This window comes from Lepidochelys kempii, chromosome 27, assembly GCF_965140265.1.
Source record: "Lepidochelys kempii isolate rLepKem1 chromosome 27, rLepKem1.hap2, whole genome shotgun sequence".
Taxonomy (NCBI): domain Eukaryota; kingdom Metazoa; phylum Chordata; order Testudines; family Cheloniidae; genus Lepidochelys; species Lepidochelys kempii.
In genome coordinates, this window is record NC_133282.1 from 16550897 (window position 1) to 16578823 (window position 27927).

A 27927-nucleotide genomic window follows, 5' to 3' on the forward strand; every position below is an offset into this window, starting at 1 on the left:
GTGACCGAGGTCGGGGCCCCGTCGTGCCGGGCGCTGCCCAGACACACAGTGACCGAGGTCGGGGCCCCGTCGTGCCGGGCGCTGCCCAGACACACAGTGACCGAGGTCGGGGCCCCGTCGTGCCGGGCGCTGCCCAGACACACAGTGACCGAGGTCGGGGCCCCGTCGTGCCGGGCACTGCCCAGACACTCGGTGACCGAGGTCGGGGCCCCGTCGTGCCGGGCGCTGCCCAGACGCAGTAACCGAGATCGGGGCCCCAGACACACAGTAACCGAGATCGGGGCCCCGTCATGCCGGGCGCTGCCCAGACACACAGTGACCGAGGTCGGGGCCCCGTCGTGCTGGGCGCTGCCCAGACACTCGGTGACGGAGGTCGGGGCCCCGTCGTGCCGGGCGCCGGCCAGACGCAGTAACCGAGATCGGGGCCCCGTCATGCCGGGCGCTGCCCAGACACACAGTGACCGAGGTTGGGGCCCCGCCGTGCCGGGCACCGCCCAGACACACAGTGACCGAGATCGGGGCCCCAGACACACAGTGACCGAGGTCGGGGCCCCATTGTGCCGGGCGCCGGCCAGACACACAGTAACCGAGATCGGGGCCCCGTCGTGCCGGGCACCGCCCAGACACACAGTAACCGAGATCGGGGCCCCAGACACACAGTGACCGAGATCGGGGCCCCGTCGTGCCGGGCGCCGCCCAGACACACAGTAACCGAGATCGGGGCCCCAGACACACAGAGACCGAGATTGGGGCCCCGTCGTGCCGGGCGCCACCCAGACACACAGTGACCGAGGTTGGGGCCCCGTCGTGCCGGGCACCGCCCAGACACACAGTAACCGAGATCGGGGCCCCGTCGTGCCGGGCACCGCCCAGACACACAGTGACCGAGATCGGGGCCCCAGACACACAGTGACCGAGGTCGGGGCCCCGTCGTGCCGGGCGCCGCCCAGACGCTCGGTGGCCGAGGTCGGGGCCCCGTCGTGCCGGGCGCCGCCCAGACGCTCGGTGGCCGAGGTCGGGGCCCCGTCGTGCCGGGCGCCGCCCAGACACTTGGTGGCCGAGGTCGGGGCCCCGTCGTGCCGGGCGCCGCCCAGACGCTTGGTGGCCGAGGTCGGGGCCCCGTCGTGCCGGGCGCCGCCCAGACGCTCGGTGGCCGAGGTCGGGGCCCCGTCGTGCCGGGCGCTGCCCAGACAGGCCTATCCCCGCAGAATTCATGGGGTGGGAGAAAGCCGGGGTTTTCCCCACTGTACGGGTGGGGAACAGAGGCACCGAGAAATCAAGCTGCCCCCCTGGGGTAGGCGCCCTGGTGCGCATGTGCAAGCTGGGGTTTGCATGAGCACGTTGGTGTTACCTAGGAGGGGTGCACATGCAGCTGAGCTCTCTGCTTCCTGGCGCCTGGCGGGCACCGTCTCTGCTTGGCTTGTGGCCACACTGCATCAAACGTTCCTGACCCCCGTCCTGCTCCAGGGCCCTGCCACCCTGTCTGCTCCCTGGGCCGAGCGGAGCCGCCAAGGGAGCCCTCGGCCTGTGGGGCTTGTGAGCAGGGGCCTCGCAACAGTGATGGCTGTGGGGCAAACCCTGCGCCGGCTTTTCCGGCTCGCCCGGCATGACCTTTGGCTGCGCCCACTTTGGCTGCGCCAGCCCTCAGAGCTGCCCTCTCCATGGCCTGCGCTCGCTTCCTCCCCCCTCTCCCGCCCCATGGCCTCGGATTGCCCGCACAGGGGCGAGGCAGATGGTAGGAACTGGATGCGAATGGGGAGATCTGAGCTCTCTAAAACAGTTCCCGGGATATTGCACGTGGGTTGAGGGTGGGTCCCTGCCTGGGCGTGATGCATGGGAGGGGTGGGGGGGGACTGTTGTGTGCCCCTGCCTGAGCACAGACCCCCCCCGCAGCCTGTCCCAAGGCATCCTGGGCTAGGGGAGAGCTGGGGGAGGGAGGGGGCTTCAGGGATTTCATTTCCTTCCCTGCTGTGGAATTGAGGGCAGGCACACGCCTGTGCCAGCACCTTGTGGAACCAGTTTGCAGGACCCCCCCCCCCCCCCGCACCTCCCCTCTCCCCAGCTCCTTGAAGTTTTTTAATTTTTCTCCTGGGCCCCAGGGTGTTTCTCAGGGTGAGGAACTCGCTGAGAGCTGGAGGTTTCTTTAATGGCCCCCCCCCCCCCGCCCCATTCTTGGCAAAAGTCCCTGCAGTAGACAAACGATGTGCATGCGTGCCGCGGCGGACATGGATTCGTGCACACGTGGATCCATGTGTATGTCTGCATCCCACCGTGGACTCGGACACAAATCCACGCCCCCCCTGCGTGTGCAAGGGTGAATCCGTGCCCCTGTGCGCACCGGTGCATTCTGGCTCAGGAGCGTGTGCACGGACACAGACCTGCATGTGCATCCCCGCGTGTGGAGTAGGAGCGCACAGGGGTTCGTGGAGAGAGGCATGTGTGTTCCTCCCTGCACACACGCATGGATGAGCAGGCGTGTGCGTGCCCATGGTGTGCCCACCGCAGTGGAGCAGGCAAGGAAGAGCTAAGACAGGCAGGGCCGGGTTTGATTTCCCCGGCTCCACACACGCAGCCCCAACCTCTCTGCCCAGTACCCGGGAAGCGGCAGAGGAGGGGGCCTCGCTGGGGGGGATGAAGAATGTAGGGGCACCCCCCACACCTGGGAACCCCCTCTGGCACCTTGGGTTGGGGGGGGTCAGGGGACAGCCTCAGCTTAGGGCTCATGCTCTGGCGGGAGAGCTGGGGACATCAGCTGCTCTCCCCTCTCCGCTCTGGGCCCCGGGGACTGCACCTCTGAGTGCTCCCGTGCAAGGGGAGGGAGGGCCCTTCCACCCCCATGTCTGCACTAGACACAGGCAGCTGGGAGGAGCGCTTGGAATGTGGGTCGCCACCCTCCTGGGAAGCGCTGACAGTGTGATCCAACAGCAGCCCCAGCGGCCTGGGAGGCAGAGCCGGGACAGGCCCTTGGCCCCGACGCTGGGAAGTTCCTTGGCCTGGCTGGGCTCTGGCTGCAAGGACGCCTGGAATTCAGAACTGGGGACCTGGTGGGGAAGCGGGGCCAGCCCAGCTCTCCCATGGCTTTGTGCCCTCCCCTCCCCCCAGCTGGGCCGTGGGCTGGGGTCTCCAGGAGGCTGGTGGAGCAAGGGTGGGAGGGGAGGGAGCCCTGGCTAGTGGCTGGAGCAGCGAAGGAGTCGTCTGGACCCCTGGGTTCAGGAGTGTCGTGGTTGGGGTGGGGGTTGAGGGGTCAGGACTCCTGGGTTCTATTCCCCGCTCTGGGGAGCGTTTCCTAGCCCAGCGGGGGCCAGGAGCCAGCCTCGGTTGAGACTCTGCCCTGCTCCGTGCCCTGGTGTCTCCACGCGGGGCGGGTGCTGGCCGGCCAGCCCCTCCTGGGGGGCGTCGGGAGCCTGGGTAGCAGCTGTTCCCAGCACTCTGGAAGGAAGGGCAGAGCCTTGTGATGAAGACAGCGCCTTGCACCGGGGCGGACCAGGGCCAAGAACCTGTTGACTCAGCCGCCCTCCCCCTTCGCAAGGCTGTGGCCACAGAGCAGCGTGCAACTGGCACATCGGCAGATGCCTCCTGGCTCCGCCTGCGCCGTGCGACTTCCTGCCAGGGCCCCGCAGCCGGCTGGGTGGGCGAGGTTGCCAGAGCGCGGCCCAGCCCCTGTAGGGGAACTGGCTTCAGGCTGGCTGGCCGGGGTGCAGAGATGCGTTAGCCGGTGTGCTCGGCTCCCCGGGGTGGGGCGGGGAGCGTTTGAGCGGTGGAACAAACCTCAGCTGAAGCGTAGGCCGGGGGGTGGGAACGGCTCCGGGGCGGCTCCCGGCTCGGCGCAGTGGGGGATCGACCTCCTGGAACCGGGCTCAGCTCGGCACTGCTGACTCAGGCTCACGGGCTGCAGGGCTGGCGACCCCGTTCGGGCTGGAGCCCGGGCTCCGAGACCCAGCCGGGGGGCGCTCTCCGGCCCAAACGTCCACGCTGCTCTTTTCAGCCCCGGAGCACGCACCCGAACTGGCTGCCCCAGCCTCGCTGCCGCAGGGGAGACACCAGCGCTGCGGCTCCCCAGCCCACCCGACCCGGGGACTGAGCCGCAGCGTCTGTCTGCCCCGGCTGCAGTGCAGACACATCCTTCAGGGCATCCTACGGGGGCTGCCCGGACACCACTTGGATGGGCCCAGGGACCAGGCCAGTGACAACAGCCTTCATCCAGGCACCTCGGCGTGCTCTGCGGGTGCAGGACAGGGTCACCGGCCCTGTTTTATAGATGGGGAAACCAAGGCACGGAGAGGTCAGACGCCACAGTGATGGGCGCTATGCGAAGACATAGGATAGCAATTGCTGTGACCTGCCCAAGGTCCCTCAGCAAGGTGGTGGTAGAACTGGGATGGAACCCAGAACTGGGATGGAACTCCAGGGCGTCCTAACTCCCACCCTAGTCCACCTGCTCTAACCACTCACCCCCCTGCTCTGACAACGCTAGATATGGGACCCAGGAGTCCTGAGTGCTGGTACCCTGACCTAACCACTGAACTCCTACTTCCCACTTGCTCATCGAGCCAGAATAGGACCCAGGCATCCTGCTGCCCGGTCTCATGCATGGGACGAGACATTTACTGCTGCTGGCGGCTGAGAGTCATTTTCAAGTCTCCCCACCCCGTGACATGGGGCATGGAAGCAGATGCTGGTGATCTGGCCCATGGGCACTTTGCTGCACCCGGGTCCTTGCGCAGCTGGTGTATGGGGGCAGGGCTCAGGCATTAGGGTCGCATGTCTGGGAATCTGCAGGAGCCCAGAGGCACCAGCTGGGCAGCGTCTGGGCAAACCCTGCTCCCGGCCCTGGTGGGGGGGCCCTGTGGAGTGGAGTGGGGGCTGTTCAGTCTCCCCGGCTCCGTCAGCCCTTCATGCTCCCAGGGCAGAGGACTGACTGTGATGGGGGCAGGGAGAGCTGAGCCCCAGGATGCTCGTTACACGTTGGCTGCTGGGGCTGGGGGAGGCTGGTAGCTCGTGTGACGGGAGTGGCGGGCTCAGAGCAGAGAGCGCTGGTGTGGCGACGCAGCCGCTAGGCCCCGAGCCAGGGCACTGGGCTGAATGAGCGGTGACCCCCGTGTGCCGCGAGCCCCCTGCCCGCCCCGCCGGCTGGGGGAGGGTTGTGCCCGAGGCGGGTGATGGGCCAGTGGGAGCCGGGGATTCCCCGGGTGAACCACAGTCGGAAGCAGCTGGCAGGAACTCCCAATTTGGGGCCGCGAGGCTGCCTTCCTGCTCAGAAGAGCCCCCCGGCAGCTCCTGTTCTGGGACCCCATCTGCTGGCATGCCTCCCCCCAGGGCTCTCCCCTGCAACCCCAGCAGCGGCCAGGATGGCATTTGGTTTAACCTTCCGGTGCCGGCCCCTCCTCTCCAGCTGCAGGGGGGAGGGGGACTCCTTGGGCTCCAAGAGCCAGGAGGGCCAGGGCTTGCCCATGGGGCTGGGGGGTGACACCGGCTGCTGCGCCCTGTGTTGGGTGGGGCAGGAGTTTGCGGGCGGGGGATTCCCTGGAGAATCCCAGATGCTGATTGGTTCCCCCAGGGTTCCGACTCGTGCGTCCCCAGCCAATCAAGTGTCTTGGAATCCAGTGAGATCTCGACCGCGCCGGGCTCCCTGGGGAGCTGTCTGCTCGCAAGCCGCGCGGGTTTCTTTGCCAAAAGTCTGGCTAGTCTCTGGAGCAGAAGCAATTCTGCCCGTCCCCTAACCCGTCCAGGCCCTGGGGTCGGCACCTCCTGCCTGCCCTCCTCGCCAGGTGTCAGGGAACATTGGCGACTGGCCCAGCTTTGCCTCCCGCCCCCCAGTGCCCCATCAGTTGTGTCCTCGGAGGGCGCTGACCCCTCCTTTCTCTGCCGCGGTCCCTCTCCTGGCCCATATGCTGGGTCACAGGGTGGCCATGTCGCTGGGGCGTTAGCTGGACTCGCTCCCTGGGCGCTGACGTAGGCTACCACATGGTTTCGGCCCCAGCTCTCTCCGGCCCAGGATGCAGGTTTCCGTCTCCTGGGGACGGCCCCGGGCGTTGAGCCCTGCGCCCTGCCCCCAGGGGGAGCTTGGCCATCCGGCCAGGGGATGGTGGTTTCACAGCGATGGTGCAAGAGGGGGCTCCACATCTCTCTCTGGCTGTAGTTGTGAAACAGGAGGGGTTTTCGCACTTTCCCCGAGTCGTGGGTCAGACCATCCTTGGGGGCGTTCAGCATCCTGTGGTGTTTCTCGTAAAGCTGGTGCTTGCTCTGGCCCCCTTGGTCAGAGCTTCCCCTCCTCTCAGTAAAGGCCTCCCGCGCTTCCCCTCTGAGGTTTGTGAAACTTTGCAGCAACCATGGGAGGTGGGGAAACTGAGGCGCAGAGTGCGGATGGTGACACAGCAAGCCGGGGCGGAGCTGGGACTAGCGCCCAGGAGTCCTGTCTCCCAGTTCCCCTCCTCTGACCACTGGACCCCACTCCCCTCTCAAAGCTGCGAATAGAACCCAGAAGTCCTGTGCTTTTAGCCAGAGGCGTCATCCCAGCGAGTCCTGTATGCGGTTTGCTGTCTCTCATCCCAGAAATGGCCGCATCTTGGCGGCACGCTGCTCAGCCTGGGGATCCTTTGGAAAACAAAAGGCGACATGCAAAGCATAAAATGCTAAATCTTCTAATGATCAGTGATTGGATTTAAAACCCCCAACACCTTCTCATGCTGGCTCTGCCAAGCTGCTCAGCGCAGTTCCCTTTGACGCCACACGCCCAACAATGAGCTGTTTATAACTCTTGAAATCAAAGTCCCAGGACAGAAAAAAAAAAGTTTTCTAGAAAAGTTAATTTTCCTGTTTTTCAGGGTGTGGGAGATTGGCTTGTCAGGCAGAATCTCACAAGCTGTAAGGAAGTGGGAGATCTCTGTGCTGTGGGGGGGAAGAGGTGCGCACGTGTGTGTGTGATTTTAATACTGTGTATTTATGTCACCCAGTACATAAACAGGCCCAAATGTTGCATTCATTTGCTACCATGGGCCCTGTTGGCACGTTTTTAGAGTCATCTTTTGCTTTTAATTTTTTTTCGAAGCTGCACAAACACTTTTACACCTGATACTGATTCTCAAGAGGTCGATCTCCCCCAGCACAACCCTCCCCGGCCCTCCAGCCTGGAGCTGACCCCTGCCCTCCCAAAGTAGGTCAGCCCTGGCGGGGCGGCAGCAGGGAGGTGTAGGCTGGCGGTCTGTGGGTTCTTTACACGGGAGCGTGCTGGCAGCCGGTTGATTTCACAATTGTTTGTTCTGTTGCCAGGTAGATCCCGGCCTGTCTTTGTGCGGGGAGGGAGTTTGTAGCACTGAGATCGTCACCTCCCATGGAGCAGAGGCCGAGGCCGCGTGCTCTGGCTTAAACTCCTCACCCCGGCGCAGTCAGAGCCTCAGCACCATTGGCACCCCGGCCCTCGTGTGGGGGCGGCTGCGGGCGTCTTCTCCCTGCCATGGGGGTAGGCTGGGTCCCAGGTCTCTCTTATGTCATCCGCATGGCATCCTCCTTCCAAACCTGAGCCACTCCAAACAGCCCAGCTGCTGCCACCGAATGCTTGGGATTCCAGCTGCATTTAGTCATGTTCCGGCTGTCCCCAGCCACCCATCGGTGTGCACACCTCCAGGGACATGCCTACCCTGGCAGAGGCCATGCACACACGCCGGCGTGCACGCCCAGCCAGGGACGGGGCATGCACACACGCATGCTGGTATGCACACTTATGGGATACGCACACCCAGCCAGAGACGGTGTGTGCACGCCCAGCTGGAGAGAGAGCCCACGAGATCCCTGGTGTGCACAGTTAAATTCAGGTGTGCACCCCTGGATGGGTAGATGGCACTTGGACACAGACCTGCTCACAGACACTCCCACACATGTAGCCTCACACACGTGTGCAAATGGCCATGCATTCTGATGCACATGCCGGTGCGTGTACCTATCTGTGCCTTTTAATCCACTCACACATGTACACGAATGCATCTGCACCCACACAAACACTCATTCACACCCCTCCATGTACACACGCTCAGTGACACGCCCATGCCCGCCCTCCCCGATTCTGCCGCTTGCCCGGCCCCTCCCCACCAACTGTTGATGATGTTGGTTAATCAGCTTGCCAAGGTCCCACGAGCTGCGAGCACCTGCCAGGCCTTGGCACGGGCATCCCCCGCTTAAATCCGCCCTAAGCAGGGATGAACTCTCACGTAGCCCCCGACACTGTTCTGTGCCCCTTGGAGGGCCTGACCCACCGGCGGGGCTCCAAGCCAGGCCTGGGAACGTTGGCCTGGCTGTACCCAATTGGTGCCACGCACTTCAACCTCATTCTCAGATATCCTGCTCCACGGTGCTGGTAGCGAGATGCCAGCCAATGGGAATCCCCCCGAGACTAGCCCCCCACCCACAGGCCAAGTTAGTGCCTCTAAGCTGGGTGCCTCGGGACACCAGCAGAGGGAGTCTCCTTGTCCCCTCGCCCAGGCATCAGGCCCCTAGCACTGCCCTAGGGAGGTGCAGGGATCAAATCCCCCCCCCCCCCCAGACCCGCTTGGTCCCACCTGACCCAGCGCCCTGCACCACCTCAAATGCCCCATTTCCTGTCTCTGTCCCGCCCCACCGCGTAGCACCCCTTTCCCCGTCACCCTGAGGTCCGTTTGCCCCGGCTGCTCCAGGCCTTGCGTCCTGCCTCCCAGCGGGGCTGGCTGAGCCTGTGTGCAGCCCGCGCTGGGAGCTGTCTGCACGCCTGGCACCTGGCCACATCTGTGGCAGGACAGCTGTGCCAGCCCGTTCCCTGTGCCAGGCTCCCAGGCATGTGTGGGCGGCTCTGCTGGTGCCCCTCAGTCCTGCTTCACAGCCCTCCGAGTTTCTTGCAGGCAGAAACATCCACCCACTCAGTGTCTAGGGCAACATCCCCCTCGGTAACTAGCTCCTGCCCCCAGCCCCTGGGTCCCCCTCCCTGGCTGAGGTTTGGGGTTTTCTCTTGCTGGGTCCTGCAATGCTCTGTGGCTGTGCGACATCCCCAAATCCACTTCCCCGCTGCAGCCACCGGCCTAGCCGGGGTCCCGCTCGGCCCTGGACTTTGCCCACCAGTTGTTTTTCAGCCCCATAAAACCCGCCTCGTTTTGCCCAGCTCAGCAGTAAAATCCCTGCTGGGCTGGGCCAGGGCAGGGAGCTGGGAGGAGGCTCTGGGTTAAGTGATTGGGGACTAGCTGGATGTCAGTGCTATGGGGCCCTCGTGGGAAATGAGTTTGTCGGGTTTCAGCCCCTTCCTCGCGGGGCAGGTGTGGGCAGCAGAAATCCTGCCCCACAGTGGGCACTAGCTGGCAGAGACACCCAGCACTGACTGGGCCACAAAACTGGAGCTCCGCTTGGCGGGGGGCGTGTCGGTCACTGGCATAAGCCTCCCCCCGGTCCCTGCAGAGCCGGTTTCCCGTCGGTGGCAGGAATCCGCACGGGCCCACTTGGCTGCTGGGTGTGAACGTGCCGTTGCACAGATGTGGGGCGGGTGCAGATGCAGGTTCCTGCCCAAGCACAGGAAAGGGGGCCCCTGTGGGGCAGGGAGTGCGGCTCGGAAGCTGTTACAGTCGTTTCCCCGGGCTGCCAGTGGCGCGTGCCCTGTGGGCGCCGGTGGAAAACTAACGACCAGGCCCCGGCGCTGCCCACTGGCCCCGGCGGGTTTGTAGGGTGCTGGTTGGGCTGGTGACAGGTGCTGGAGGTCGGCTGCCGCTGCAGAGCGCTCCCTTCCCCCTCTGGGCAGGCGCCCGCTGGGGGGCACTTCAGCTAATGAAATGTTTTCGGATACGTGCCCGGGAAACCAGGGAGGGCGGCCGGGACAGGCACCTCTGGGGCTGGCTCTTGCCCCGGTCCCCCCCACCCTGGGGTATGTGCGGCGGGGAAAGGGGGGTGTCCCCAACAGCTCTGGGTGCAAGAGAAACATTGCTGCTTTGGTTTTGTGATTTTCCCCCCATTTTCCCCAGCTCTGCCAGGGCCCCTCAATCCCGACCCGCAGCCTCCTGTCAGCCCAGCCCTGGGCTCCCACCCCAGGTCTGCCAGGGCCCCTCAATCCCAACCCGCAGCCTCCTGTCAGCCCAGCCCTGGGCTCGCCCCCCAGCTCTGCCAGGGCCCCTCAATCCCGACCCGCAGCCTCCTGTCAGCCCAGCCCTGGGCTCCCCCCCAGCTCTGCCAGGGCCCCTCAGTCCTGACCCGCAGCCCCTGACTGAGCCGACTGCCATGCCGTGGCGTTTGCAGGGTGGGCACGGGAGGGTGGGGGGGTCACTGGGCTGAGACTCGGCCAGTTTATTTCATTTATGCTCTAGGCTGAGGTTCAAGTCCCGCTCTCCACAGGTGACCGGTTGGGGGGCCCCCCTTCCCCTGGGCAAGGCAGGAGCGGGCTTGGTGCCCACCGGCTGGCTGGGTCCGTCCAGGCCTGGCCGGGTGTCTGGCTGAGTCACCCTGCGGCGGGAGCCTGGTGCGGAGGGACCGGTTGTCCTTCAGGCAGTGGCAAAGCCATCGCCGTGGGGCAGCCCCTGGTGTCTGTGGGCGATTGCCCCCTCGGCTGGCCACGCCAGGCGTGACGCCCTCTCTGCTTCCCGCCAGAGCCCCCCCTCCCCGGGTCCAAGGCTGCCCTGGGCTGTCCAAGCGCCTGGGGAGCCCTCGTCTGGGCTGGGGGGCTCTCGGTTCGGCCCCAGATTCCTCACACGCGTGTGGCAATGCCCGTGGCCCTGCGGGTGCAGGGCTGGCAGAGGCTCCCGGGCAGAGCTGGGGCTCCCCTTGGGGTACCAGCCAGGGGAATGGGCATCTGAGGCAGTCCCCTCCCCCCGAGTGTATTAGTGGCCTGTCTGGTCCCCTGAGCCCGGGTGCTGGGGAGGGAGTGTCGCCGGGGGGGGGATGGGGGGAGAGTTGGGGGCTGTGTCAGGATCCTTGGATGGGGGAGGTGCATTTGGGACCCTGTGTTAGGAGGTGGGTATATGGGGGGGGTGTAGGCTGGGGGGCAGGGCGCCCAGCGTGCTGGGAGACGGGCCGGGGGGACAAGCAGCACCCGGGCAGGGCGCCGGCCGTGGGGGTGAACCCCGACTGGCAGAGAACTGCGTGGGGAGGGGATTGACCTGCTGGGGCAGAAGCAGCTTGGGTGGATGAGGGGGGCAGGGCGGGAGGAGCCCCAAGCTGAGCTGCACTAATGGGGCAGCCCACCCGAGCTCCTCCCCCGGCTGCTGGGCTGCAGCGGGTTCTTCCGAGGCCGTTAATTAGCCGTCATTGTTAGCGCAGCTTATCCGGGCTCAGCGCCGGCTTTCGCCCTAAGCCACCTCGTTGAGAGCATGACGGAGCCTTTCACACCTGTGCCCCTGCCCAGGTCATGGCCCGAGGGTGGGGCCCGGCCGGCTGCATGGCTCCGCATGGCTGGGTGCCAGTCCATGGCCCTTTGTCGGTGGCACGCCCAGGTGGGGAAACTGAGGCAGAGGAAGGGCAGGTATGCCCAGGGTCATACGGAGAGTCAGCTGGGACTGAGAGCGGGCAAGGGGGCTTGTTCTTTGGGCTGGACTTTCCATGCTCCCTGTTAGCATCACTGGATCTCACCGAATCCACGTGGTGCGACACCCCTCCGCCCCAGCACCAGGGGGGCTGTGGGCAGCGTGGGGAGGGTGGTGTGAGGAGAGGTGGGGTGCAGGAATGGGGGAGGAACTGTGTGTCTGGCCATGAGGGGGGCAGAGCTGGGTGTCTGGCTGGTGCAGGGTAGGGGGAGGAAGAGCTGGGTGTCGAGCTGGATGTCTGGCCGGTGTGGGAGTGGGGCGGGAGCTGGGTGCCTGGGGGCAGGAGCTGGGTGTCTGGCCGGTGCTCGGGGGGGTGGGAGCTGGATGTCTGGGGGTGGGAGCTGGGTGTCTGGCTGGTGTGGGGGGAGGCGTGGTGAGAAATGCTGCTGAGTTTTCTCCCCCACGTTCGTTCTGTTCACGCCCTCGGTGCTGGGTTCTGCCCACCGAGCCCTGGCTGGAGCTGGGGTCTCCTGGCTTCCGGCCCCGGCTCTGACCCAGCCTTGGCAGCCGTCTTTGAAATGTCAGAAGTGGCCCCTGCTTATGGGCCCCTGGAGGCATGCAGGGCTCTCACCGAGTGTTGGGGGGCTGGGCCCAGGCGCTGAGCAGCGACTCCAGAGGCTGCGGCTGGTGCTGTGAATGGCTGCAAATCTCAGGCCGTTCCCAGACCTGACTTGGGCCCGTGCGGCGAGGCCGGGCTGCCTCCCGTGGGAGCGTGTCAGGGACATGGCTAGAACGCGCCTTAGACAGGAGAGACCCGCCTGGGCTGGAGAGATCATGTCAGCACACACTAAGCTTTCTAGCGCTGGCGGAACATTCCTGCTCTGTGCCTCGGTTTCCCCGCCTGCATGTTGGGGGCAGGGGCAGCCCAGGGGGCTGTAAGAGTTACAGTCCCCACCTGTAAAGCCGTGATCCCAGCTGAGGAGGGCTGGTCCCATTCGGGTTTGGATGTGGGGGTTTCTCTGCATACCCCTGGGGATCCCAGACCCTGCGTTGTTCCTACCAGCCCCCGGGTCGTTCCAGTACCTGAGCCGTGGGAATTGCAGCGCTGCCAAAATGCAGCCACCTCTGGGGAGCAGCAGCGGCCTGCAAAGTGTGGGGCAGGGAATGCTCCCCAGGTAGGACCCCAGAGAGAGACAGGGGCTGGCGCCAGTGGTCTGAGCACAGGCCTGGGAGCCAGGACTCCGGGGTTCCATTGGCAGCCCTGCAGCTGACTCGCAGAGGGTGGGGTGATGGGCTGGGGATTGGGGTGTTGCAACTTGGGGCGATATGGAGCCGGTGGCTGCCAGCCCTGCCCCATCCCCTCCTGCGGGGCACAGGAGCTCGGGGTGGGGGGGTCCCTGTGCGGCTGGGGGTCTCAGCGAGGGGGTAGCGGGAGACTCGCAGCACGAGGGCTGGAGCCGGCCCGTGAAGGCCGCAGATCCTGTGTCCTTGGCTTCCTGCCAGTGCCTATACTTGGAAGTGTTTGCGCGGCTGATCCCCGATGGAACGAACCCTTCGGCGCAGCCCCTCGCCCGGGCTGTATTTACGCTGTAGCGTGTGGGCGCTGCCCAGGGGGGGGCACAGCCAAGAGCCGGCCTGGAGCAGGGAGCGGCCCCGGCTGGCTGCCCCGAGAGGGTGGATCCAGCCTGCGGCCTGGGTGGGAGGGAGCTACAGGGGGTGCTGTCCAGGACCCTGTGTGCCCCCCCCCGCCTGGGGGGGACTGTGTGCCCCAAATACCGGACGCCCAGAGCACACCTTCGCTGGCACAGAGGGGCAGCCCTTGACCCCAAGGATTCATGGAGGGGCAGAGCCAGGGGGAGAACCCCTGAGCCCTGGCTCCCGCCCCCCCCCCCCCCCCACGCTACATGGTTGTGGTGTGCAGAGCTGCCAAGCGCCGCGTCTGTGTAAACACGGGGACAGGGAGAGCGAATTGGCACCGTCTGCCTTGCACGTGTGCGTCCCTGCTCACGGGCACCCGCCCTCGGAGCCTCTTCCACGCTGGCCCTGCCCACGCTCCTGCTGTCTGCCCCTCACGCCCATCACGTGCCAGGAGCCGGGCAGCTCCCTGCCCGCGGGCTCAGCGGGCACCCAGCCCCACGCGTTGGATGAGGCCCTGGGCGAGTCCGGGTTGGTGCTGGCGACAGGGAGAGGAGTGAGGAGCGGGCCCAGGCTGTGCCCCCCCGACAACAGGAGAGCTGAGACGTGGGCGTGGGGAGTGCATGGGGGGAGGCAGAGCAGGTAGGGGGAGGGATCGGCCCGGGCCAGGCTGGGGAAGGGTTAACAGGGGCCCTCTGGCACGGGCTGTTCTGCTCAGTGTCTGTCTGGGCTGGGACGTGCCAGTGACTGACTCAGCCTGATTGAGCAATGCTGGGAGCTGCGGGCTGCTGGGGGGGGGGGCGCTGGCCCCAGGGGCTCCTCCTGGGCAGTGCGGAGAACGCCCAAATAACCCCCAGTTGGAGGTGTTGCACTGGGGGCCCTGAGTGCCATGCCAGCGGAGACCCTGCTGAGAGAGAGGTGGCGGGGAGCAGAAGGGAGCCCTGCGGGGATTCCCCAGGATCAGGGGCGATTTGGCAGGGTTGCAAGGCGGGTGGTGGAAGAGAAAATCTAGCACAATGGTTACGGCAGACGGGATGTGGTTTGGGGAAGGCCCCAGGCCCTGGGAAGCAGGGAAAACCTATGCCCTTGCAGAACCCAGGAGTCCTGGCTCCCAGACAGCCCTGCCGATGCCCCGCAGCCCCGACCTGCCCTGTTCCTGCCCGCCTGGGAGCTGGTCTGGGTGATTCACCCAGCGGCCCACACCCCTTTCCCCTGGGCCAGAGCAGCGTCTCCTGCTCTCCAGGGAGCGGGTAGCTCAGCAGGCTCCCGCGATGCTGCTGGCAGGGGACCCCAGGGGCACCAGGGGCTGGCGGCTTTGGATGCGGGGGCAGGGCTGAGGGCTCAGATTGGGATTGACGTGTTGGCATCTCCCGTGCCCACGGAGGGGGGTCCACGTGGCAGCCCAGGGTATTGGATGGGGAGGGCATTTCTAGCTGGGCATGGACACCCCCCCATACCTGCTTGCGCCCCGGGTTTTGCTGCTGGGTCTCATGGCGGGGTCTGAACCCGCGCGGGCACCGGCCGAGGCATGAGCCAGGCTTTGCTTTACCCAGGAGTCAGACTTAGGGTTAAAATACCAACCTGGGCATCAGGACGCCTGGGTTCTCTTCGTCACCCTCTGTGTGACCCCTGTCCCATAAGGGCGTTTGCCATTGCCCACCTGTGGCTTGGCTCTGCCCTGAAGGTGCCCAGCGACCCCTCTGGGGCAGGGGTGACAGCAGGGGCAGGGGAGCGATGGAGCCTGGGAAGGGCAGGCGGGGGGGTGGGGGTGACAGGATCTCTGCCCCCCCAATGCAGCCCCTGCCCCCGGGCTCCATGCCACTTCAGAGAGCTCGGCTTCCCCTGCTGCCGCCATGCAGCCTGCTCTGGGGTGGGGCGCCCGTCGCCATGCCAACGCCAACGCCAAGGGGGTAGCCCGGGAGGCGGGATGGCAGGGTGGGGTTGAGGGAGGCAGCTGGGAATCTCCCGAGCTGGAAATGGGCCCGGACACCAGGGTTCACGCCCTGCCTCTCGGGGGACGGCCCACGAGATCTGTCAGCGGGGACTGCTGTGGGGATCCCAGCCGAGAGAGCCCCGTGCAGCGGGGTGAGCTCTGAGCCAGAGGGGAGAGCACCCCCCTGCAGCTCTGTACCCCCTGCCCCACCTCCCCTCTCCCAGCAGCCTGGCGCCCCCTGCCGAGCCCCTGCCCCCCTCCCTGCAGCCCGTCACCCCCTGCCCTCCTCCCTGTGGCCTAGGACCCCCTAGTACAGTATCACACTGGGGCTAGCTCTGATTTGGGGGGGCGAGTGCCTCTCCCAGCAGCATGGGGGAGCTCTCTGCCTTTGTCTCGCCAGGTCCATCCCCCGCTGATGCTCCACCTTGGGCTGGTGCTTCCAGAGGAGGGGGGATGCTAAAGCTCAGAAATGGGGCCCAGCTCCCTGCCCCCCGGGCTGGCTCTCCCCAGTGCCCGGCCGGGTGGTGGTTGCCATGTTATAAATCTGCACACGGACTCTCTCCCTTGGCCAAGACAAACTTGACCTACTTTCCCGGCTGTCCTTGCATCGAGGCTGCAGCTTTCAGCAGAGGCCGCTGGTGAGCTGGGCACCATGGCCGGCCTGGCCCCCTGCCCAGAGCCGGGCACCCCCCAGATAGGTTTGTCTGCAGCGGGGCATGCTGGGGCCCCCCTTGGACCGGGTGCCGTGCCAGGGCAGGGCGGGAGATGCCTGAAGCATGCGAGGGCTTTTCCACACCTTGCGCTGGTGGGGGGCGGGCAGGCGCCAGCTTGCAGGCAGGGGGGCAAGGAGCAGGTGCCCGTCAGGGGGGGCTCCCGGCACATGATGGGCACATTGCCCAAAGCCACCGTCACAGCTGGCAGGGCGGGAGGAAGAGCAAAGGAGGCGAGAGAGGCCAAGCCCCACGGGCACCGGTTGCCATTGCACTCACTGATGGCATCCTGTTGCCTGGCAGCCACCTCTTCCTCGTCTCCCCCTGCCCCCCTGCAATGCCCCAGAGCCCAGCGGGGCTCTGCAGGGCGGTTAGCTGGCCATTGGACTCCCAGCTCTTCCCCTGTCGGGGGGAGCTAAGAGATGAGCCCATCGGAGCTCTGGGGAGGACAGCTGGCTCTGCCCAGCAGTAGGCGACGGGTTAAGAGGCTGGTTTTGAGCTGGAGCCTGCAGAGCTGGGGCCCGGGGGTGAAGAGGGAGCCTCAGCAGAGTGTGGGGGTTGGAGCCCAGGTGTTCTGTGCCCAGCGTGGGGGGGCATGGAGCTGAGCATACCAGCTTTAGGCCCCTGCCTCCCCATCCCACCCACAGCGGCTCCTCACCCCCACAGTGGGCGCAGGGCACCTGGGTTCTAGTCCCAGCCCTGCCACCGGCTGGCTGTGCCAGCTGCTTCCCTGCTCTGTGCCTCAGTTTCCCCCTCTGTACCATGGGGATACCCAGCATGCCCAGGGGGTGGGATTGATTAACTGGGCACTGCCTGGCTTTAGCCGGATGGGGACAAGGATGTGAGTCAGCCCTGTCCCTTGGGCGGGTGCTCGGGGGGGCCAGACTGGCCCCTGAACCTCACCATGGCGCCCGGCTCGTGGGAATGGCTCCCCTCACAGCCCTGCTCTGTCGCCTGACCTTGCTGTTGCACCTTCCTTGCAGGAGGGATCCAAGTGGAGGAAGAGGAGGGGCGTGAAGCAGCCTCGCCCTGCCCCCCCACCCTGGTGTCACCTACAACTGTGAGTCACTTTCTGTTACCTTCCCCCAGTTGCCATGTGCGGTTGGCGTCTGCCCCTGGTGGGGCGCCGGGGTGGGGAAGGGAAGGGGGGTGCTGGGCTGGGGAGGGGGGGTGTGCGTCAGGTCTCCCTCTAGTGGCTGGTTTGCATCTAGGATAAATACCTGCTGCTGCCGGCCGCCCACTCATGGAGTCGCCCCTCACGCCCCAGCCCTTTGGGGACGGGGTTCTGTCCCGGGCCGTGCAATGGCTGCACCAGTAACCCCGCGGCTGGTGGTGGCCCTGGGACCGGTGCTTGGCTTTAAAGGGCAACGCGGTGCTGGTGGGAATGTGTTCTGGGGCCTTCTGCCCCCAGGGCCGTGGGGACCTGGTTGCTGCGCAGGGGCCCACGTGTGTGATGAGCGTGGCGGGGGTCTCAGCCCTGTTCCCCTCAGGGAATCCCTCTCCGTGCCTGGCCCCATGCTGGCGTCTGGAACCCAATAGGGTATGGATTATGACCCCACCCCCTATGGGGCAGGATGTGGGGGGTGGGCGGCATGCCCCGTCCCTGCTCTGGGACACGCACGCCCCAGGGCGAGATGCCGACTCGCCTCCGGGAGCCAGATGGCTAGAGGGCGGGGGTGGGGCAGTGGGCCTGGTGCCCCGAGGCGGGCGCTGTGGAAACACTGTGGGCCCGGCTCTCCCTGGGAGTGGAATGTTCCCCGGCGCGCCCCGGCTGCTGGGTGTGGGGCTCCTCCCCCCTCTGAGCACCGGGGGCAATGGAGCCGGGGGGGGGGGGGTCTGAGCTCCCCTTGGGATTGGGGCCTGCCGAGGGCCCACGGGGCTCACGGATGGGGGAGGGGGGGTCCCTCTTGGGCAGGCGGCACTGAGCTCCTAGTGGCGGGGTGGCAAGTGACCGCTCCTGCAGGGAGTAGGGCCCACGGCCCCCATCGCCAGCCCCTCCGTCACCGGCCCGGCTCCCCGGCGGAGGGCAGCGTGTGCCGCACAGGGCGGGGGCTGGCTGGTCTGTCATGCCAGGCTGCGGGGGACTCTCTGTATCACCCCACGGAGCCACGGGCCAGCCCCAGCCCCCCGCGCCAGGTGCCAGGCCCTGCTTACAGAGAGCCTGGGCCCGCCCCATCCCCAGCAGAAGCCCCTGCACCCGGGTCAGCACCTGGCATTTCACAACCGCTCGGCTGGGTTGCGTCATCTCCCGCACAGCGACAGACACCCCCAGCGCCAGGCCAGGCCCGCTCAGGGCTCGTTTGCTGGGACCTCGGCTCCGGGCTGGGACTGGGGCAGAGCAGCCAGGGAGCGCCGGGGTCTGCAGAGAGCAGCCCCTGCTGCAGGGGCCTGGCACCCCTCAGGGGTCCCACCTTTGGGACGGGGCGATGCTGAGCCAGGCCTGGCCGGTGCTGGGTCCATGGCAGGGCTCTCCCATCCCACCCTGCTAGCCCCCTCCCTGGATGGGACCTGCCCCCTGCTCCAGGGGTTCCAGCCAGGGTCTGTCTGGTGCCGCGCCTGGGAGCGTCTGGGCTGAGGCCCATCAAGCTCGTCTCGCTCAGGCCCCAGCCGGCCTTGAACCCTTGGCCCGAGGGCGGGGATGCTTTGTGCGCGAGGTCACTGGTTCTCCCTGCTGCGTTTCCCCTGGGCTGCGTGGAGGGGCCCTTCCCGGCGCCCCAGGCCACGTTTTCAGCTGCTGCAGGCTGGGGGTGGGGGCTTTCCCCAGGGGCCGTGGCAGAGACAGGAGGTCGGGGCGGGGGAGCAGACATGTCTGACCTGGGATGGGGAGACGGGCCCACGGGCTGAGGCAGCACAGGGGATGGGGCCTGAGGTGGAGGGACAGGGGGCGGGGGTCACCAGGCTGGAGGGGCTGTGGGGGGTGGTTAACCAGGTGGGATGGGCTGGGGCGTGCTGTTGAGGGGCTTCCCATCTCTCCCTGCTCTGCCCCACCCGGTTCCCTATGCTCCGCGGGCTTTTCCTTTCTTTAATTTCTCCTCCGATGATCTGGGTTTCCCCGTTCGTTTCCCGGCTCTGTCTGATCCCACGTGGGGCGGCTCTGCAGGGCCCTTCCGGCTGTGGAGCTGGGCTCTGTGCCCGGGCCAGGCAGGGCATGTGCTGGGGGGGGTGGGGGGCAGCGCCGGGCTGGGAACAGCCTGTGTCCTGTGGTCAGGAGCTGGAAACCCTCCGGCCCAGCCACAGGTGCGGGGATTAGTCGCCCCGGGAGATGCAGCAACAAAGCTGGGCTCTGTGTCAGCTGCTCTGCCAGCCTCCCCTCCTGGGGGGCAGATCAGGGTGGCGGGGATGGCCCACCCCCTCTGCACCCTCCCTCCGGCCCCCCGCTGGCCATAGCAATGGCCTTGAAGCTGCCCCTGAGCCTTCCTGTCCCCTTGCCCATCAGGCCCAGGGCTGCCAGTCCTTTGTGAGTGGTTGTATTGTGCCCAGCCCCTTGGTTGCTGGTGTGAGGATCTGCAGCTCTGACGGCGGGAAGGTTTCCTCTTCACCTCCTGTCCTGCTGCTGTGTGGTGTTGCTAAGTGACGGTTATCTGGCTGCTGTGCTCCACCCCAGAGGTGGCTGCATTTCAGGCCTGGCTGCACGATCCCTGGGCAGCCTGGCTGTGTGCTTGTTGCCTGGCTGCTTTGTCCACCCCAGAGGTAGTCGCATTTGGGCTGAGGGGGGAGCAGTGCCCATGCGGTGGGGAAGTTCTTTGACATGAGAGCGCTCCTGTAGATGGGTGGAGAGCTTAACGATGACCTGCAGTTGGTGCTGGGGGGCAGGGCTCTGCCCTGTGGCCACCCACTTTTCGCCGGGGTTGGGAGGGAAGCTGGGTCAGGCCCCAGACTTTTGCGTGGTGTGGGGACACTGTTCCTTTCTTCTGAGTCATCTTGTGATGCCTGGGAGCGCCAAGGCCTTTGCAAGTCAGAGTCCCATGGGGTGGGGCGGTGGGCGGGGGCAAGAGTGCTCAGTCTGGACCCCGGGAGTCCTGGTGCCCCCCAGCTCAGTGCTGGTACCTTCCAGGGGTGCAGCCCCCACCCCCACAGCTGCTCGGCAGCGACTTCCCCTACAAGGAAGTGAGAGAAGGGAGAAAGGAGAAGTGTGACAAGCACCTCTCACCCCATTCCAAACCCTGCTGTGTCGGACCCGGACTCCTGGGTCCGAGCGAAAGCTGACTCCGTGTGCCCCAGCTGGGCCAGCCCCTGCCTTCTCCCTGGGCGCTGAGCTTGGCAAAGCGGCGGGCTCTGGCCCTGGTGTGTGAGTCCTGCTTTCCCGGACATGGCACGGGTGGAGTTGAGAAGGGAGGCTTCTTAGATGGGCACCCTGGGCACTGGGCTCGCCAGGGCCACGCTGTGCTCTGTACAGAGCGTGCGTTGGCAGCGTGGTCACATGGTTGGAGCTTGCAGTTGGGACTCCGGGTCCTAGCCTCGCTCTGGGAGGGGCCTGGTGTGTTAAAGCAGGTGAGGCTGGAAGTCCGGACTCCTGAGTTTTATTTCTGGCTGTCCCACTGCACTGACTCACCGTGTGAGCTGGGGCACGTCAATGCTGCTCAGTGCCTCAGTTTCCCTATCTGTGCAGTGGGCCGTGAGGCAGGCCAAGGTTGCCAGAAAAGGCCGGGTTTGTTCGTCCCTTCCCAGTGCCCGGCCAGGTCCCAGCCTCCTCCACATATGGCTTATTGGCTGCCGCAGGCTGATGGCAGGGCAGAAGCAGGTGGTGTCCTTGAACTGCCAGTCCCTCCCTACTCTGGCTGGAGCCACGGGGCCACGCTGCCGCTGCTCTCAGCCCTGTCCAGGCTGGGGGAGTCCCAGGGGGCTGGGGGAGTGTCCCGCCGTGCAGTGCCGCAAGAGCAGGGCCAAGCCCTGGCACACGACAGGCTGGTCTCCGGGCAGCCAGGGCAGGGTGGCTTGTGGAGCTGATCCCCCGCCCGTCCCTGCTCTCCTGGCAGGGGTCGGGGGCTTAATGTCATCACACCCACTGCAGTGATCCCTCCGGGGCTCGGCACACCCATGTGCGCTGGCTGTGGGCGGGCACGGGGGTGTGCTGCCGGGCACGGGGGTGTGCTGCCAGGCCCACACTCCGCTCTGGGCTCTTGGGCGGCATGGGCTGGCAGGGTGCCGTGGGGCCCCTATTGCTGCAATGACCAGATGCGGTTCTCTCAGCTGGGGGGCAGAGGAGGGGGCTGGCTGAAAGCAGGCATGCCCATTCACACACCTGCTTGTATACTCATGTGTGCACAGACATTGACACACAATCGCTTGTCTGTGCACTCCCCCCCCCAAAAAAAAATCCACTCCTGTGTTCATTGCCCTTCGCTTGCTGTCATGTCAGTGTCCCAGAGTACAGATGAGGAAACTGAGGCACAGCGAGGGGAAGGGTCTGCCCTGAGGTCACGCACCAGGCCAGTGACAGAGCTGGGATAGCACCCAGGAGTCCTGGCTCCCAGCCCCCCGCCCCCGCTCTAACCACTAGACCTAACTCCCCTCCCAGAGCTGGGAGAGAACCTAGGTGTTGTGGCTCCCGGCCCCCCCCCTGCTCTAACCACTAGACCTAACTCCCCTCCCAGAGCTGGGAGAGAACCCAGGTGTCCTGGCTCCCAGGTCTGTGCTTTAAGTTGCTTGCTCACTTGCAGCACTGGGGCACTTGCCAGGAGTTTGAGAGCAGGAAGTTTCTGGCTCTGGGGCCCAGCGGGTCCCCGTCCCCAGCCCCCCTTGCTTCTTTCTCTGGCTGGGAAAGCCGCCCCCAGCCCCTCCCCGGCAGTGCCTGGCGTGAGAGCCCTACAGCTGTGGAGATTCACGGCTCTGCTCTGTGCTGGGGCCGAGAGCATGACCGGCCTTGGCTGGCACCCAGGGAATCCCTGTGAGGGTGAGGCCATGTCCTTGGCTCATCCCACCCGCTGGTGCCCTGGGGAGTGCCTGCTGTAGGGATCCGCCTGCCTGCCAGGAGAGGTGCTGGGCCACAGGTGGGCATGGCACTGCCCCGGGCCGGTGCCCTCCCCACTTCCAGGGATAGCCCCCGAGTCTCTGGGAGGGGAGATTCATTTGCATATCCCCCATAAGCCCTTGCAGCACAGTAAGGTGTGGGGAGAGGTTGCTGCCTTGTGCGGGATTTCCCCCTCCTGTCAAAGCTGCGCCTACCATAGCCCTGAGAGGCCGCACAGGCTAGTGGCTAGAGCGGGGGCCTAACAGGACTCCTGGGTTCTGCTCCCGGTTCTGGGAGGCGAGTGCAGGCTCGGGGTTTAGAAAGGTGGGGTGGGCAGAGAGGGGGGTTAGGAGCCAGGATGCCTGGGTTCTAGTACTGCCTCTGCCAGTCCCTGCCCCTCTGTGCCTCAGTTTCCCCCCATTACCTGGGGCTCTGGGTGCTGTGGGAAGAGAGTGGTGCTCTCACCCCCCTTCTTGTCTGTGCCCGTCCTGCTGGCTCCAGTCCGCAGGCCCAGGCCAGGGCAAGTGGGGGGACTCTCTTGTGATTTGCTCACAGGCTCCTCTCTTCCTGCTGAAGGAAGATGAGGCCCTGGGTGTCCCCTGGACACGCACACACCCCCCTCAGGAAGCGCAGCCCCTACGTCGTGGTCAGTTCTAGCCTCTCTGCTACGACTGGGCAGCGGGGTGCTGGGCTGGGTCATCAGAGAGGGCAGGACAGGGAACAGGCCAAGGCAGGGCCAGGTGGATGAGCGAGGGGTTGAACAGCCCCGGGGCTGGGAATGGCTCTGGGGCCGTCCGACCCGGATCGGACCCTGTGGCCTGGAGTCTCCGCGTCCCAGCCCTGGAGCTGTCCAGTGTCTCCCCGTCTGCCCCGCGACTGCCTGGTGGGGGAGCCCAAAGGCCGGGCATCTTCAGCCCCACCTCTCCAAATCACTCACGCCCAGGCCTCCCTCGCTTCCCGAAGGCTCCTGCCCCGGGGCCTCCCGCCATGGGTGTAACAGACAAGCTCCAGGGGGAGGGACACCCCCCAGAGGAGGGGGTGAGCCGGAGCTATTCTGGGGGGCCCTGCAGTGCCCGGTGCTTTTGGGGATGGGGGCAGATCAGGGCCGTGTCACACAGGCCAGGAGGCAAAGGTGCTGGAGCTTGTGACTGGTGCATGCCCCCCGGACATGTGTGTGACCCGCAGCACTCGGGACAGGCGTGCGCCCCCCCCGGCTCTCAGGACACGTTTCTCCCCTCTCCCCCCCGGCTCTCGGGACACGTTTCTCCCCTCTCCCCCCCCGGCTCTCGGGACACGTGTGCTGGCTCTCGCATGAGGCTGCCCCCTTGCACATGCTTCTCTGCCCAGAGCTGCATTCTGCCAGGCCCAGGTCTGCCCCCTCGTGCGCAGCCTGTTGCACGCTGGCATGCCAGTCCGGACGCTCCACGCATGCTAGTGCAAACTCTTGTGCACACTCCCCACCTGCAAACTCCTGCGCTCAATGGATGTGCCAAGCCACAGCTGTAGGTTATTGCACCCGGCACGTCTCTCCTCCCACCCCTGCGATTCTGTGCCAGCCCCGATGCCTGGCAGGCCCCGTCACTTGCCATCTCAAGTCCCCTCCGCCGAGGCCCTCATGTGGCGGCAGCGGGGCCGTGTGCCCCGGGGCGGCCGCGCCTCTGCTGGGTCCGCCGGGAAGCCGGGAGCGCCAGTCTCTTGTCCTCAGCCGACCCCGGAGGGCGATTGTTCCCACACGTGCCCAGCCGTCACGCACCGGGCGAGACCCCGCTGGGGTCAGCCGAGGACACAGCTTGCCTCCCCCCACCTCCCAGCACTTCCTGCCTCAGGGGGAGGGGGGCCCTGCGGGGACCCCGCTTCTCCGCTGCCCTTTGATGCGTCTGCTTAGCTTGGCCCTGTGCCAGGCTGTCTGCAGAAATCCTTATGTTGGGATGGGGGGAAGGGAGGGCTGGGGGAGGGAGCCGTGGGGGGTTGGGGGGTTGCACCGACTGTGCCCTGTGCCAGGCTGCGGGAGGGCATCCAGCTGCTTGTTAACCTCTGGGTAACCTCAGCTGCTGTCAGCAAGGGGAAAGGCAAGGGGGCGGGCTCCCGGCCAGGGTGGGGGGGAGCCTAGGGCTGGTGAGCCCCTGGGGGGATTTCAGCAGCCCCCTTCCCCGTGTCTGACTTTCCGTCTCGCCTGTACCCCTCCTTTATCTGCCATCAGAGCAGTGTGATAGCCGGGGGCGGGGGTGTTGCCTGGGGGACAGGGATTTGCAGTGGGGCTGATGGGATCCCAGTCACCCCCCCATGGCTCCCGTCCTTTCCAGAGCGGAACCAGGCCCCTTCCCGTCCCCACCCCATGGGGCGCAAGTGCCCCTGAGCCCTCTCGCTGGCCATGGCTGGGGGGGTGGGCATGGAGCCTGTGCTCCCCACTAGAGGGGGCCCTTTCAGGGCAAAGCTGAGCCCCACAATGGGAGGCGGGGAGGGGGGGGGGCGGTAAGAGCCCTAGCACAGCTTAGTAGCGGGGGTCCTTCCGCCACTTCTGGGTGGGGAGTTAGTCCCTGCCCTCTGCCAAGATTGGGCCCCGTAGCTGCCACTTCAAGCCCGTGTTTGTTTTTTGTAGGGTGTCTCCCACTGGGATCGGCGCCCCTCCCCCCCCGACCCCCGGGGGATGGTCTCCGCCAGTGGGCGCTGAGCCGGGCGCCATGGGGAGCGCGCCATAGACACCCCCCGGCGCCCCGCGTCTGCCGTGGCGGCCGCGGTGCAGAGCACCTGGGGGCGGAGCCCACCTTGGTCTCTCCTGAGCGCTCCTGGATGGAATTGCGGTGAATGGAACAGAAGCCCAGCACCCTGGACTGCCTGTCGGAGCCAGAGGAAACCCGGTAAGAGCTGGGGGGAGCCCCCTGTCGCACCCCCTTCCTGCAACCCCGCTAAGCCCCCTGCACCCCTTCCCAACCCCCCGCCATCCCCTGTCACTCCCCTCTCCATCCAAAGCAGCTGTGACCTGCCCTGGCCTAGGGCAACCTCCCCTAGTGGTCCGGCTTCTAAGGGGATAAGAGCCTACCTCTGGTGCTAGCTGATGGAGTTCTCCCTTCAGCTTGAGCGGCAGAGGCTCGGTGCTGCCGATCTGATGGTCCCAGGTTCTGGCGGCCCAAGGTGGGCGGCTGAGCTGGACTCATCCTGATTCCCACCCCCGACTTTTCATCCCTGTAGATTGGCACTGCCCTCTTCGTTGGGGGATGGGTGGATGAGTTCAACCCTCGGGGGGAGGGGCTGGCATGGCTCAGCATAGAGAAGGGGCTGGCCAGGCCAGGCCGGCTACAGCCTCCTGCCCATGCTGGTCCCTTTGTGGCTCGGGGCTTGCGGGCCCTGGATATCTCTGAATTCAGGGCCGTGTTTGCTCCCACGTGGGGCTCTCTGGGTGAGCCAGCAGCCCCCTCCCCTCCACGCAGAGCCGGGGCAGCAGCGGAGGGAGGGGTATGAGAGACAGGGTCCGCACGAGCGCGTACGCTAGTGCAAATGGGCGTGCCCGCGCGTGATGCAAAGAGCCAGCGTCAGCCGGCCCCGTTTCCTGCGCTGCCCACCCAGGCTGGGCGGGTGAGAGAATGGGTCCATGCTCCAGACTGGCACCGGCTCGGCCCAGCTGGGTTCAGGGCAGCAGCAGGTGTCTCCTTGCCAGCGGCCAGACAGGCGGCCCACACCCCTGCCCTGCATTTGCGCAGCCTCTCGCTCCGGTTTCCTGTCCCCCATGGCCTGGGGTGCAGGTGGCCCTGCCCAGCGCTGGATCAGATGGCTGATGACTTCTGCCTCCTTGAATGCCCCCCCTTGCCCCCAGTCTCTGCTGTCACTCCCTGTCCTAACTGGCCGTGCAGCGTTGCTGCATGTCCCTTGCTGTGATCCACCCCAGAGCCTGCTGCATTTGGGTGGGGGGGAGTGGGGACAATCCCTAGTTGTCAAGTTCTTTGGGGTGGAAACTAGATGGAAACCCACCCGCCTGAAGGCCACGAGTAGGAACCCTCCCCAGGCCCACTGGGTCAGCGGGCAGACGGTGCTGGCTGAGGCGGGGGGGCGGGTTGTGGGACACGCTCTCTGCACATTCTGCAGAGCCGAGCAGGGGCCGGGATTCCTCTCTGTCTCTGGGCTGTGCTTGGGGGGCAGGGGGACCCAAGCAGCTTGTGCCTCCAGGGCTGCAAACAGCCTTTCTGCCAGCCCGGACTCCTCCTGGGTGCAGGACTTGAGCCTTGCAGCGCTCTGCCTCGGGGCTGGCGCAGGACTCCTGGAGCAGAGCCGGGACTGCAGGCTCTTCCCTAAAGACGGAGTCCCCGGAGAACAAACATGCACGCGTGTGTGTGCAAACAGGCACAGACGTGCGAGGCTCGAGGTGTGTGCACAACCACTTGTGCAGATCTCTGTGCACGCATATGCTCTCCCGCACTCTCAGGGTCCCTCACATCCCGGCCTTGGGTCACCAGCCCCTTAACCCTCGCACTGCTGTGGGGGAGCTCTCTGCTCTGAGGGGTGCAGACCGTGACTACCCCCATCCAGCACTCCCTGGAGGCAGGTGCCCTCCTACAGAGGGGGAAACTGAGGCACGGAGGAGGGAGGCAACGTATCCAAGGTCTCCCCGCATATCCCCATCTTTGGCCGAGAGTGGAGCCCAGGGATGTGTGGGCCAGAGATGTGCACCTGTGATTGGCACACCTGGCCACCGGATGGCAGTGTCACTCCACAGGAACCCAGCCCTGGGGCATTTACCTGCCTGAGAATGACTCGGTGGGGCGGAGCCTGCCGCTCCTGCTAGCTGCCCTCTAAGTGCTGGGCCACCCCTGCTGGCGGGGGGCCTTGGGACGGGAGGAGAAGCGTTGGAGGCCCTGGCCCGCTGCGGGGGGCTTCTCAGGGTGGGGGAAGTGGGGGCCGGGCTGACACATGCTCCCTAGCACTGCCCAGCCCTGCAGAGCCACGTGGGGCTGGGGCCGGGGTTCCGCCCCAGCCTCCTCTGGAGGGGTTGGCATGAGCCGCTGGATCAGGTTGCCTGTGATTTACTGCTGCTGTCGGGAGGGATAAAGGGTCCCCGGCCAAGGGAGGCAGGGCAGTGGAGGGACACAACTGACTAGTGGTTTGTGCTGGCTCCCCACAGCTCTCCTGTCTTCTGTCCCCAGCTCTGGGAGGGGAGTGGGGTCTAGTGGTTAGAGCAGGGGGAGAGCCAGGACTCCGGGGTTCTCTGCCCAACTCCAGCCCCGCCTTGCCAACGGAGCGGCTTGCCCTCATTTGCCCTGGGAGCAGTCTCCGGGTCAGGCAGGGCAGGAGGAAGCCCATTACCCTGAAGGCTCCTGTCCCCTGATGACCCAGCAGCCCTGATGAGGGCCCCACGCCCTGGCGGTGCCCAGCTGGTAAACAAGCTGTGTGAGCACAGGCAGGGCTGGGGCAGATTCCCCAAGGGAGCACGTGGCTCCCCCCGGCCAGGAGCTGGGCCAAGGCAGGGTCACCCTCTGAGCCCCTGGGCGGCTCCGGGCCTCGGAGCAGGAGAATCCCCCCTTTTGTGGTGCAGCCCCACAGGGTCGGGCCTGGGCTCTGTGCTGCCTGCCTGCCCCCCTTCCGCCGTGCTGCCCTCCCGGCAGGATCGTCCTCCCCTCGCTACAGAGCCGAGACTGGGGGGGCGTCGGCCCCTGGCAGGTGCCAGGGAGTGCGGCGCTCCCAGGAGCAGCCCCAGGGGGGTGGCGGGGCTCCCCGGTCCTCCACGCAAAGCCCTGCCGGTGCCCCTCAATCCCGGCCCGCAGCCCCTTGGCCGGGCCAGCCCCATGCCCCTGGCTCGGTGCCAGACCCACACCCAGGAAACCCGGGGCTGATCTTTTCCAGCCGCTCGCACCAATGGAATCGCGCCATGCAAATGACTTGCCGGCCCCTGGCTGCCGATTGGCCGACCTGCGTCTGCCAGCTGGGCCAAAAGGACATTTTGTCTTTGAATGTCACTGAGAGTGAAAAACCAGCCGTGGGCCCTGGGGGCCAGCGACCCTCCCCTTCCTGCCCTGCTCCCCCCTCCTGGCCCGTGCCCCCCAGCCTGCCCTGCCCTGTGCCCTCCTGCCCTGTGCCCTCCTGCCCTGTGCCCTCCTGGCCCGTGCCCCGTGGCCTGCCCTGCCCTGTGCCCTCCTGCCCCGTGCCCCCTGGCCTGCCTGCCCCCCCGCCTGCCTTGTGCCATCCTGCCCTTCCCCCCCCCGCCTGCCCTGTGCCCTCATGGCCCCTGGCCTGCCCTGCCCCATGCCC

The 27927-nt window shown here is 66.3% G+C and overlaps 1 protein-coding gene across 1 annotated transcript in view; it reads left to right on the forward strand.

Moving 5' to 3' along the window:
• The window catches only part of THRA (thyroid hormone receptor alpha), a 39193-nt gene that overhangs the window by 3232 nt on the left and 8034 nt on the right, over positions 1–27927 (forward strand). The window contains exons 2-3 of the mRNA XM_073326418.1: positions 16724–16800; positions 24290–24548. Coding sequence (XP_073182519.1) covers positions 24496–24548 — 53 coding nt within the window. The 5' untranslated portion in view covers positions 16724–16800; positions 24290–24495. The remainder of the gene's footprint in view (positions 1–16723; positions 16801–24289; positions 24549–27927) is intronic.